The sequence below is a fragment of the Gopherus evgoodei genome, chromosome 11 (assembly GCF_007399415.2).
Source record: "Gopherus evgoodei ecotype Sinaloan lineage chromosome 11, rGopEvg1_v1.p, whole genome shotgun sequence".
Taxonomy (NCBI): domain Eukaryota; kingdom Metazoa; phylum Chordata; order Testudines; family Testudinidae; genus Gopherus; species Gopherus evgoodei.
Genome location: NC_044332.1, coordinates 67,305,097 through 67,318,420, shown reverse-complemented (window position 1 = coordinate 67,318,420; position 13,324 = coordinate 67,305,097). Strand labels below are relative to the sequence as shown.

Sequence of the window (13,324 nt, the reverse complement as noted above, 5' to 3'; positions counted from 1 at the left end):
TGTTACATATTTTCTACTGCTGTAAATATGACCTGTCTCTAATTAAAGACCTGCTGGAAATGAATTACTGGGAACAAACTCAGAACTACCACAACACATTGGCTGCAGTTCACTACAACAGAACAGGTCACTTGTTAAAGTACCAGCCGAAAAAGGAAAATCATGTTAGAGAGTCCACATGTCAGACTGGCCTCATTTCAATCTGTGGAAAAAACATGGTTTAGTTCAGAACTAAACAATGCTTTTTTCCTTGTATCACTTGGAGAACAGGAGTTGCTGTTGGCAAGTAGCCCCACCTATCCCCAATTCCATTGTTCTGGACAATTGTTAACAAGGGGATAGCTCTAGGACACTTACGGCTTTTTATTCATTTGGTTTTTTAAAGAGACACGGTCAGGTTAAAAATCAGAGATGAACAAACATTCTTTTCCTCTACAAATAATACCTTGAAGCTGAAATAAATATTAAAGTTGAATTTGCTTTTCAATATTTATTCTACTTCCCTCAGCTTGGACACTGAACATAGACTAAACAATTTATCTCTAGTTTCACGTTCGCTTCTCATGTCTTATGCACCAGTACAATGATGCAAAGCTGAAGTTGACAATACTGAGGGAAGTGTTCACTTTTAAAAAGACCATTTCCATTGGAATTAAAAAAAAAATTAATACAAACATTTCTATTAGTCTTTGGTTTTGTTAAAGCTTATTTTCTACCCAATCTAAATTTGGGGGCAAATTTTGTTTATCTGTGTTTCTTTAAAATCCCTAACGATTGAAAACAAATGTGAATTTGTTGTTCGGTTCTCATTCACATAAAACAGTAATGGAGTCATTTAGGATCTAATTCTGCACCCACTGCAGTCACTGGGAGTTCTGCCACTGATGATGTCCTTCGAGACCAAGTGTGTAAAGTGGTGAGCACCTAAACATAGGACGGGGCCTTGGAGCAATTATTAGTACTGTGCAAGGGCCTGATTCTCATTCCCACGTTGGCAGTGTAAAGAGGGTTTCAGACAAATGAGAAATAAGCCCTCACTCTTTCTAAAGTTGTGTCTTTTTTGGTGTGCATCTATTCTCATGTGCCTAACTTGGGACAATGGTTTGGTGAAACCCTGGAGATCATCCTGCAAATCTGGAAACTTATTTGACACAAGATTACTCCTGCTTTTAATAACTATTTGGCTGATATTATGTCCTGCTGATTAGCAAGGAATGCATTTTATACACAGTGCTCCTTTGGAAAGCATACTTTTAAAAGGTTAGGGAAATAAAGAATAACAGTGAGTGCCTTTATTTTGCAATTTTCAGTTATAGCCTGTGTCTTAACTGTAACCTGCTTTAAGAGTTAAAAGAGACGGGAGCACTTTGCCTTAAACATCTGACCATTGTATTATATTGTTGTAACCAAGGCAATTACATGGAGCTCAAGGGACAACACAGCCTATGACATAACCAGAGCACTGAGCTGGAAATAACTCCACGTAGCTCACTGCAGATTTAGGGTTCATAGTGAGGGGGTCACCCAGTTGCGGAGCTGGAATTTCATTTATGTAGGGGGGCTGATTGTTTGGAGAGGGAGTTTCTAGAATCGGAACAATAAGTGAATAAAAAGAGCTCTGGGGCTGAGTTTAGCGTATTCCTGTATGAGAAGTGGAATAAGGTGTTCTGGTCTATGCCACTTTTATATTGGTATAATTAGGTGCTGTGTGAGTGTGACTATTTCAGTAAAAAAAAATCACATCCATAACCAAAACAGTTCTACTGATACAAAAACAGTATGCAGATCAGACCGTACAGTGAATTTCTAGATCCTCAAAATACATCTTAAGTGGAGCAAAGACCTATGCTGGCTCCCTGCATAGGGGGGATTTTACTCTTAAAGATAAATCAAAGCTAGATCAAAAGTGAATCAATGTTAACTGATAGCAGCTGAGGTTCTGGCCTTATGTCTCTATAGAGGTTTAGTTTTTGCAGAGTTCAGTCTTCTATGAACATACTCTTGAAAAGAAGTCCCGTGTAGTGGCTTTGCAATATGTATGGTAGGTGACTTAATTAAGACTTCTAAGGTCTTATGTTTAGACAGTAGATTAAAAACAAAAAATAGATATTTTAATTTTCGCAAGCCTTAAAAAAAAAACCCATTTGTCACCTTTACTCACCTCTGTCCAAGAGAAACATCTGATAAGCTTATAAATGATGGAAATTCTACAACGTTCACAGCAGGGTAGCCATGGATAGGAACAAGCAAAGTGTCATCTCCCTGGAAGAAATGGGGGAAAGTACTGATTTAACAGAATTCATTAATGTTATGTATAGAAAGAGGGGCTAATTTAGAATCACACTTCAGGACTCAGGCGCCTAGCCAGTGTCCCCAGCACCTTTTCGAGCAGTACTTAGCAGTTAGGAGGCATGTGAAATGCCTTCTCTAGCATTTCATAGACTGAGCCTGTAGAAACCTCGCTTCTTTCTAAGTACCCCTCAACTTTTCTCTACCTCTAGAAGCTATGTTTGGAGCTCCCCCACGTCTGCTCAGCTAACACATTACCACAATACCATCTGTGAAAGCTGCATCAAATACAGTCTGACGTGTGGAAGAAAGGATTACTGAACCAGGCTGAGGGCCCACAACTCTAGTACATTTTTCTGAGGTCTTCAGAATCCATGAATAATTTAGAGTAAAAAATGTTGAGTGCCTTAATATGGGCACCTGTATCCATGTTTAGCCATCTATATCAAAGTGTCCTAATAGTCGATGTTCTTTTGTGGATTTGTGCCAGGCTCTGGATAACAATGTATTTTTGCAGTGAATATTATTTTAATTGACAGCAGGCCAAAAAGTAAGGCGGTCTACATTGGGCATAACGAAAGAGAGATCAATGATGCACTAAAGAGGACTGTGGAATAATATGAATGTTTGTTACAAATGTCTATGCTTTATTATCATGCCCTGCAAAATATTTGTATTACATTACAGTCAAAACGAGACACTTTTATCTGAGATACTTCTTACCGGACAGTGAATTCGGATACAGTCATAGTAATATCGCCACTCATCAGGACAAAAATCAACTGTAACGGCAAATGACAAGCCGGGGACAAGCCGATGCTATAAAATAACACAGATTATAAATGAGGAGGCCCTTTAATGCTGTTTGTGTGCAATGTTATCAAGTGCAAAATCAAATATGAACAAACTGATGGTTATTTTTGACACTCACTGTTTTGTTGTATTTGATGTGAAAGTATTTTGTCTGGGGTGGTATAATGTGAAGATTTATGACATCGCCAGAAATATTTACCAGATTCTGCAGAAGACAAAAAAAGTTATTTTTATGAGAACATTTGGGAATATTGTAAAGCTGCATTTTTCTGAGACCATACTTAACAAAGACAGTCTGTTAAACCATGAAATAATAGATTGAATGTTGACAGAGAAAATGTTGAATGTTATTAATTATCACTTGAATTACCATAGTGACTCAGCACTTTAGACATGGACCAGAAGCCCAGTGTGCTAGGTGCTGTAGAAACTCAGAATGGAAAGGTGGTCCTGCTTCAGAGAGTTTATAGTCTTGTTCAGAATGTCAAAATACAACACAACCAGTAGCTGATTTAAAAAAGCAAATTGTTTAAGTCTTGTATGCAGAATCTCCCAATCACAAAGGACCAACTCCTAATACCTTGAGTTGGACCTTATTCCACAAGTAAACTCTTTGAAATTAGTGGGACTACTTGAAAAGGAAAATGCTATCTGTCAAATCAGAATCTGGCTCAAAGTGTTTTTCCCTTAAGTATAAAAGGATTAGAAAATGAAATTACTTATTTATAATTACTTTGTATAGAGGCCTTTCAAACAAAAGGAAATTAAATAACTTTATTTTCTGGAGGTTTCTGGAGTTTTCATTTAGATCACAAAACTTTGAACAGTGGTGGTTCTGCCAGCAAAGATCAATGGTTATATTAGCCTTCTTCCCAATTATAAGCAACATTAGCAGCTGTTGTTAGAACAGAATAGCTTTCCCAAAGGAAGGATGCTTGCAGAGGTAGCTGCTCAGGTCCTCAAAACTGGGTAGAGCCCATATGCACTTTTCAGGGCATCAGGAGTTCACTGACCAACCCTTGGCAGCCAGAGTAATATTTACTTATTAGGACCCAACTGAGATTGTGCTGCACACTTAACAAACACATAGTCTGAGACTGTCTCTGCCCCCAAAGAACTTACAGCCTAAATAGACAAAACAGACAAAGGCTGGGAGCAGAAACAGACATGACTTGCCCAAGGTAATTCAAAAGGAAAGTGGTAGAAAGCAGCTATTGAACCCAGGTGTCCTGACTCTCAGTCCAGCTCCCCATACACCAGATCAAACTGCCTCTAAAAGAGGACTGAGGGCATTTTCAAAGTTTCCTTTGATTAATGAGCACATGTGCAGCCAAATGCAATCACAGTGACCCAGGAAAGTTTTGGGGAGGATCTACCATTAGCTTTATGGCAAAGTATCCTGTTAGAGGACTCCACAGGGCAGGAGGGCGTATTGGCCAGGAGGACAGAAGATTGTTGAGCAATATGCACAGTGTACATGGATTATCCCTTTACAATGTATTAGCTATTCCCAGCTTCAAGACATACCAGGATCTGCTGGTGATGTTTTTCGATTTCATACCCTCCATAATGCAATACGGCAGGCTTAGCCTGTATGACCTTGTTTCTCAGAAGTTTTGCATAAATCTCTGCAATGAAAGATAAGAAAACATGAAAGAAGGAGACTGGGCTACCTAAATGCCATTACTGTTAATTATGTTTATTTAATATCTGTATGTAGCACCATAACCATGCATGAGAGAGAGTACAAAGATATAGGGCTGGATCCTCTTATCTGGCTGAGCTATACTTGACGCACAATGAGGGAGGGGAATGAAAGTATCTTTATGCCACCTTTATAGATCCATGATTCAGAGGCCAGCCTCACCCCTGGCACAATATTAAATTGCATCTGGCTGCTGATGGCTCCAAGGTCCATTCCAAAAGCTTGGGATTAGCCAAGCGCAGTGGTATTACAGGCACGCCCCCTTTTCTCCGGTCATACCCTCTACATCCAGGCCAGGACGGAGGCAGGGCTACTATGCTGGAGAATGGGACTCCAAAAAGAGCAGGACTGGGTCTCTGAAAAGTAACAATGTTCCTGACCCTTTGTCCCAATGTTCCGGCCTGGAGGATGGTCAGGCAGCAGACTACTTACTCGACTCCAGCAGGTGATTGGGGACACTATTTCCCTTTTGAGGCTCCTCCACGAGGTTGTCCAAAAGGATGGTGGGTACTTTCTTAAACGATTTTTCTGCATGACTGAATTCTAAAGGGGCTGACTGAACCACCTCCATGTTGGCATGGAAATGTAGGCCCACGAGTACCAAGATATGTCATTACCTGTGATCAAGCACAAAACTGTAATCTTAACACGAAATATCATGCTGATTGGTACAGACTCATTCTCTCCTTGTACTCACTGTATCCAGCAGGAACTTCTCCAAATTAGTTCCCAGAGCAAATCTTTAGACAAACATCCAATCTTGATTGAAAAATTGTCGAGATGTAGAATCCACCACAACCCTTGGTAAGTTGTTCCAATGGTCAATTACTTGCACTGTTAAAAACATACACCTTATTTCCAGTCTGAATTTGTCTAGCTTTGACTTCCAGCCACTGAATGAGTTTGCCCTAAATAAGATGGACCAGCCTCCCTGCTTCCCCTGGACAGGCATTACCATGCACACTCTACTAACTCCTATTGGAGATATTCTAGTATCTCTCAATGGAGCCTGGATGGTTGTGTGTGTGTAGAAGAGACCCTTTGTTCCCCTCAGTGTCCTCCAACACAACGAAAGGCAGAAAAGGTCCTTTTGATAAATTCATTGTTTGGATGGGTTATTTATTTAACCAAGATAAATGTATAATTCAGCAAGCCAAGGCGTATGGATCCTGTTTAAGTAAGCACAGTTATCAGAACAGAAACTTGTCTAGAGAAATGTCCAAAACATTGTGCAATAAGGAAACCAGACATAATCCACATGGAAGCTTGCTCACAAATATAACATAGGCCCCTTTCCTCCCCCATCTCCCACACCTGCTGCACGGAGGAGAGGGGAACAAAGCTTTGGCACAAGGATGGAGAGGAAAAGCTGCTATGCCAGATGCTTCCCTCCTTCAAGTAGCCTCCCCTTTCCCCCCTTTTCCCTTCTCCACAAATGTTCTTTTGACCCCAGGTTAAAAACAATCGCATGCTTGATGCAACATTCACTCCTGCAAGTGAAACCACCCTTACTCAATGTGTGGCTCTGTTCCCCTCTAGTGATAGCTGGGCCACATACGGAGGTTGATGAGCCTGGTACAGACTTAGCTAACAGAGTTGAGTCTTTTAACCCAGATAGTTGAAGCTCAGGCTTTAAGATCCAGAGGTCCCACATCAATTCCCACTGCAGACAGCCCATCCAGGAGTACAGCATTACACATGCTTTACAATTCTTATTGTCTTATAGAGCCTACAGGCCTACAGCTACAGGCTACCACTACGATGGCTGGGGAAGAGCTCCAGAGAGGAGCATCATAGAAAGGCAGTCCACACAAGCTCCTTGGATATGTTGATCTGAGGAACAGAGACTCACAGATCCCTGGTACTTTGTTTAATGGTCCTTTGTCCTGCTCTCTGTTTGTCTAGCCTCCTTTAGGCTATAAGCTTTTTGGGGCAGGGTCTGTGCTTTTCTCCTAAGCACATAAAATGCCATGTTGATTTCTGGCCCTGCATAATGTTTATTAGTAAATGAGCATGCTTTGGCTTTACAGGTTAGCTTTTCTGGATTCAATATTTTACACAAATCAGGGTGAGAAAACATCAGTATTGTGCAGGGCAAAGGTAATTTTATACTGGTCCCAACAAAATGGACACAACAACATGCTGAAACAATGGTAAATAGCATGTCACTTTCTCTCCATTTGTGTTACATACATTTATATTTTAAAATTTTAACTATAAAATCACCATCATCATCCTCCTTGCTACTGTCCCTCATTAGGTGTAAAAGGTGTGAAAAGCAGGTGATGGAATGCCATTAGGAAAGTATTCTTTCATATAGGTTCACATCAGTAACTGACAACAGCAAACCCCACTACCCATCTACATTACAAACCGTCCATATTATTCCCTTCCACAATACCTGTGTCTGCCTTTAAGACCCTGATCCTACAACTACTGGGGCAGGACAGTCAGTTGAACTACTCTGTGTAATAAACATTATGGGTGAAATCCTGGCCCCACTGAAGTCAATGGCAAAACTCACATTGTTAAATAAGGCTAGGATTTCACTGTACATCTATTAATATTTGAGCCATTAGATCTTTTTGTGTCTTGTAGAGCACCGAGCACACTTAACAAGTAATAAATTAAATACATAAGAATACAATTAAATGCAGTTGCACATAGCATGGGATTTTCAAAAGCACCTAAGTGAGTTAGGAGCAATGGGACTTATGCTCCAAAGTCAATGAAGCACTTTTGAAAATTCCACTCACATTGGTGAAGATGCTGCTGCTGATTTAACTCTCAGGTCTCTTGATGCCTTAGTGTCACAGGCTTCCTATTATAACAAGAGTGTTCTGCATATTTTTTCAATTACTTTAAATAAATCTTCACGTTTTATGTCATGAAGTAAAAGTTTCATTATTTTATACACTATCATAAAAAAGTTAAAGCAGGCTGTCTTGAGACTGACTGCCTTTATTATTAGTATTGGCTGTGTCTCACACCAGGTGAGAATCTGAATGGACGAGATTTAAAATAATTCAGCGTTGAATTATAAGAGCCAAAGTTTCAATATAATTGTGCCCAAGAGGACACATATCCTTGGCAGGCACAAAACCCACACAACTGTATTTGGAAATCACAGCCCTGATCCTGCATGAGCTCTGTGCAGGCAGAGACCACCTGTGTGGAGCTGTTTGCAGGCTCAGGACCACAGTAACTAGGATTAAAATCAGTGAGAATTAGGCACCTAAACAACTTTGAGGATCTAGGCCTGAGGTGCTTAGTTACCTGACTGGCATGCATACACTCAGATTTCTGCACATAAACTGGGTTAGTGTGCATTCAGATGGACTCCAGATACACAATCACCTGACTGGCACCTGCAAATAGACACGCTTGCAAATTCTCCATTGTTAAAACGATGCCCCTAAACATCTCACTGAAACACACGCACGTGGCAAAAGTCCCTGCCTCCCCCAGAGGGATAGACTCCCTTAAAGCGAGTCTCCAGGCTCAGAGAAGGGCAGGAGATGTAGGGCAGCGGGTCTGTTTGCACTGAGGTGCTGTGGGGGGCTTGTACTCTGCTGCACCAGAGTCCTGGACACCCACCACAGGGCAGGCTGCCAGCCACTCACCTGCACTCAGCCTGCAGCCAACTTCTGCACCTACCTCGAGTGCAGGCCACAGCCCAGAGCCTTGTCCACAGCCATGAGTGAGAGGGGGCGACGGGCAGGGAGGGGGAGCAGGGCAGCCCAGCCTAGCAACCTGCCTGCCCTGGGCACAACAGGGCCAGCAGCAGCATCTCCCCAGCCCAGCTCCTCTCCCCTGGTTGCTAGGCTAACATCAACTCAGTTCCAAGACAAAGCCTGCAGCGGGCTGTACCATCTTCAGCTCTGGCACAGGGGGAGAAGTGGCAAAGTTTTGGGGGAAGAAATTAAAGAAAAACACCTGGATTTTTTCCCATCCCTTCTAAGGGTTTTTTCCTAATGTTTACATGTTTAGCCTCCAAATCTCTTTTCAGTGGTTTGAGAAAGGGTTTGTGGGGAGTGAGCTTAGCCCTAGGCAGTACCACCACTGAGTCAGAAAGGCGTAGGCTGGGAATCTATAGAGCAGAGAAGCTGGGTCCTGTAGGCCAAGTCTGTGGTTTTCAACCTTTTTTAATTTGCAGACACCCCTAAACACTTTTGAATGGAGGCACAGCTGCCTTTGGAAATCTTAGACGTAGTCCGCGGACCCCAGAAGTGACTCTCAACCTTTCCAGACTCCGGTACCCCTTTCAGGAGTCAGATTTGTCTTGCGTACCCCCAAGTTGCATCTCACCTAAAAATGATTTGCTTACAGAGTCAGACATAAAAATACAAAGTATCACAACACACTAATACTGAGAAACTCATTTTTGCCGTATCATTATAAAATAAATCAATTGGAGTATATTGTACTTACATTTCAGTGTATAATACACAGAGCAGTATAAACAAGTTGTTGTCTGTAGGAAATTTTAGTTTGTACTGACTTCACTGGCGCTTTTTATGTAGCCTGTTGTAAAACTAGGCAAATTTCTAGATGAGTTGAGATGCTCCCTGGAAAACTTCCGCGTACCCCCAGGGTCCGCGTACCCGTGGCTGAGAACCACTGTTCTGTGGTACCAACAACCTTTTGCAGACCCCTCTTAGACATAGTCTGTGGACTCTCAGGGAGCTGTGGACCACAGATTGAAAACCACTGATCTAGAGGATGAAGTCTCAGTGGCTGCATCTTGGCGAATGTGGGGAATACTTGTACTTCTCTCAGATGTCGCTGGAACAACAGCAAAGCATTGTATTTGCTCACCCCTGTCACTTTGAATTTGTCAGTTCCTCGTAAGGCATTTGAAATGAAATCCTTAGAGTTTGCAAGTGTCTTTATCTTTTTGGATTGCAAAAGGGTTTTAATTATGGGCTTGACCCTTCAGCTTTTACTCCTGTGAGTAATCCTTACTCCTCACTTATGCAAAAATCACTTAAGTGCATAGGGATTGCAAGACAGGGCTCTGTGTTTTTATTATATTATTATGTACATTCTTGGGCAAAGAGATCTTCATAATTACAATTGTTAATTATTATTATTCCATATAATTGCTCACACTTGTAATAACATGACATGCAAAGGAAAACCAAACAGCTATGAACTGAATACATATAAAGATTATACCTTTTCCAATTAAATTCTGTTAGTCCACTCTGAGTACTTGCATGTGCTTCACTGCTATAAAAGGTCACCCGACAGTTACTGCAGTTTGTCATAAAAGCAAAACATTTTAGTTGCAGCCGTGAATGCTTACATTTAGGGGATGGAATGATCTTTTAAAAATTCCTATAAAGAAAACCAAATAGTGCTACAGATATTAATTTGATAAAGGTTATAATATTAATGAAATCCAGTTTGGAGACTCTTCATTCTTGCAAATATAATTTCGTTACATGAAAGTTTATTCTCTAATGGTAATAACTTCAGATAACAAAATCAACGAATAGTGTCAATTTTTTACGTTAACAACTAAAGAAAATTGTAGGTGAAACCTATTGTAACTTGACATGTGTGGTTTTGTGCTGCCTGTTTATCTCCTTCTAGACACAAAGAAAGGGCCTAATACTGCAAGCCCTTACTGAGGTTAGTAATGTCGCTGGTTTTAATTAAGCCATTTTCAATGGGAGAAATTGCTCTCTCTGCAGAGGTCAGCTCAGTGCATCCATACTACTTATGTGCCACCTACACTCTGTTTTGAGGGCTTAAGTAGTGCATGGGCACTGCGCTTCTGCACAGGGATCAGTTTGACTCAGTGGAATGTCTTGTGCTAGTAAGAGTTTCCAGGATCGGGCCCAAATGTTTTGCATCGTTTATATTATTTGACTATTTATTATTTGGGTAACAGAAGGACCCAAAGGACTCATCCAGGATCCGGGCCCCATTTTGCTGGATGATGTGTAACAGTTGCTGTCTACTCCTGTTTGAACTTGAATCAGCTCAGATAAAGGAAATGTCACTATTGTTGCTAGTTAGTTTCCAATCAATACCAATGTCAGATTCTCCTACATTAGTAGGGTGCTGCAATATTTGGGTTGCAAATGCTGCAGGGGATTTTTTTAAAACAGTTTTTATTGAAACCGTAAATAAATAAATAAATATTTTCCTTGATAAAACCTAGGAAAGGCCTTTTTTGTTTTTTGGTACATAACCTACATTTTGGGTCTTTCTGGTCTTAGAATATCCCTATAAACCAGCATTTCTCAACCGTGGCCCCTGGAGGAGCGGGGACTGTGACGCACTCAAAATTTGATTACACTGGAAAGCAAAGAAAATCTCTCTCCTCTATTCCTAGCCCACTCTTACTCTTCAAGGCCAAGTATTTTCTGTCATCCTCTCAGAACACAAACACAAATGATCTAGGCTTATCATTGATACATTTTTTACTTCTGCTTTTATAAAAAATGGTTTGCAATTTTTTTTTAACCACAGATAAGGAGTTGCTAGCCTGAAAAGCTGAGAGACATGGCTTTAAACTTCTAAGGCCTGGTCCACACTACAGTGTTAAATCGATTTAAACAGCGTTAAATCGATTTAATGCTGTACCCGTCCACACTACAAGGCACTTTAAATCGATTTTAAGGGCTCTTAAAATCGATTTCTGTACTCCTCCCCAATGAGAGGAGTAACCCTAAAATCGATATTATTATATCGATTTAGGGTTAGTGTGGACGGAAATCGAAGTTATTGGTCTCATTCTTTTACTGAGCTACCCAGAGTGCACCGCTCCAGAAATCGATGGTAGCCTAGGACCATGGACGCACACCACCGAATTAATGTGCCCTAGTGTGGATGCGTAAAATCGATTTTATAAAACCAGTTTTATAAAACCGGTTTTAATAATTTCGATTTTATGCTGTAGTGTAGATGTGGCCAGAGTGACCTATCTAGCCTGATAACCTACGCCTATGTTGCTGAAGATACTATTGTATCTTTTAAAAGTACAGTTAGTAGAGGGGCTTCAAATCTGGCACTTGCTTTGAAGTCAGTGGAAGTTCCATGCACAAGGGTTTTGCAGGTTGAACATCAGACTATATTAGTTTATTTTCTCCGTTTTTGAGATCTCTAAAACATCACTGTTATTAAAGCATTTTGTGGCAGTTCCACTTGTTTCTCATTTGGTATATATTTTTCCTGGCAGTGAGCACACATCTGGAACAAATCATATTACTGTCTATGCCATTGTTTGCACAATGTCTTGTAGACACCTTATTTGGAGGAAGTGATTGCTTCTAACCCCCTTTTAAAATTTCTTTATACTCCAGCAATACAGTAATTCTGTTCTATTAAATGTAATGCAACAATAGAAATGGAAGATAGCAGTGTAACCCTCAACTCAAAACACACGTGATCAAGAGGCATGAAACCATTTAAAAAAATTAGCTCATAAAATTCAGCTCTCAATATCTTCATTCCTACTGTTTAATAAAATATAACTGCAAGTAATTAAATATGGAGTACACTCATGTGCTTTACATTTACATAGAAGCATTTTCTGTAGCATGTTCATGGAAAAATTCTGCGTGACATTTATCCTATTTACTTTTAGCTTGTCCTACTGTAACAAATGCATGGTTCCTAGGACTTCATGGTTGTCACCATTCTCATGTAAACTGAGGACAATCTCCATTAGCTATATTTTGTAAATGGCCTATGAGACATAACCTAGAAGTTCCAATTCGATCCAGTAAAGGGCAGTGATACAATATGATGGGGGCTAATTTAGCTACAGCGAGTCAGGAAAAAGATCTTGAAGTCATTGTGGATAGTTCTCTGAAGATGTCCACGCAGTGTGCAGAGGCTGTCAAAAACGCAAACAGGATGTTAGGAATCATTAAAAAGGGGATAGAGAATAAGATTGAGAATATATTATTGCTCTTATATAAATCAATGATATGCCCACATCTCGAATACTGCGTACAGATGTGATCTCCTCACCTCAAAAAAGATATACTGGCACTAGAAAAGGTTCAGAAAAGGGCAACTAAAATGATTAGGGGTTTGGAGAGGGTCCCATCTGAGGAAAGATTAAAGAGGCTAGGACTCTTCAGCTTGGAAAAGAGGAGACTAAGGGGGGAGATGATAGAGATATATAAAATCATGAGAGATGTGGAGAAAGTAGATAAGGAAAAGTTATTTACTTATTCCCATAATGCAAGAACTAGGGGTCACCAAATGAAATTAATAGGCAATAGGTTTAAAACAAATATACGGAAGTTCTTCTTCATGCAGCACACAGTCAACTTGTGGAACTCCTTACCTGAGGAGGTTGTGAAGGCTGGGACTATAACAGCATTTAAAAAAGAATTGGATAAATTCATGGTGGTTAAGTCCATAAATGGCTATTAGCCAGGATGGGTAAGGAATGGTGTCCCTAGCCTCTGTTTGTCAGAGGATGGATATGGATGGCAGGAGAGAGATCACTTGATCACTGCCTGTTAGGTTAACTCCCTTGGGGCACCTGGC

At 40.5% G+C, this 13,324-nt stretch overlaps 1 protein-coding gene across 3 annotated transcripts in view; it reads right to left on the bottom strand.

Moving 5' to 3' along the window:
* CFAP221 (cilia and flagella associated protein 221) overlaps positions 1-8,596 on the bottom strand; it is a 35,043-nt gene extending 26,447 nt beyond the window's left edge. Inside the window, exons 1-7 of one of the 3 annotated variants that reach the window (XM_030580948.1) lie at positions 8,431-8,596; positions 5,505-5,641; positions 5,240-5,424; positions 4,630-4,730; positions 3,221-3,307; positions 3,013-3,108; positions 2,162-2,262 (exon numbers count right to left, since the gene is read on the bottom strand). In XM_030580948.1, coding sequence (XP_030436808.1) covers positions 2,162-2,262; positions 3,013-3,108; positions 3,221-3,307; positions 4,630-4,730; positions 5,240-5,378 — 524 coding nt within the window. In that variant the 5' untranslated portion in view covers positions 5,379-5,424; positions 5,505-5,641; positions 8,431-8,596. The remainder of the gene's footprint in view (positions 1-2,161; positions 2,263-3,012; positions 3,109-3,220; positions 3,308-4,629; positions 4,731-5,239; positions 5,425-5,504; positions 5,642-8,430) is intronic. The other 2 variants (XM_030580946.1, XM_030580949.1) reach the window with 2 other exon arrangements.
* Between the last annotated feature and the right edge of the window lie 4,728 nt (positions 8,597-13,324).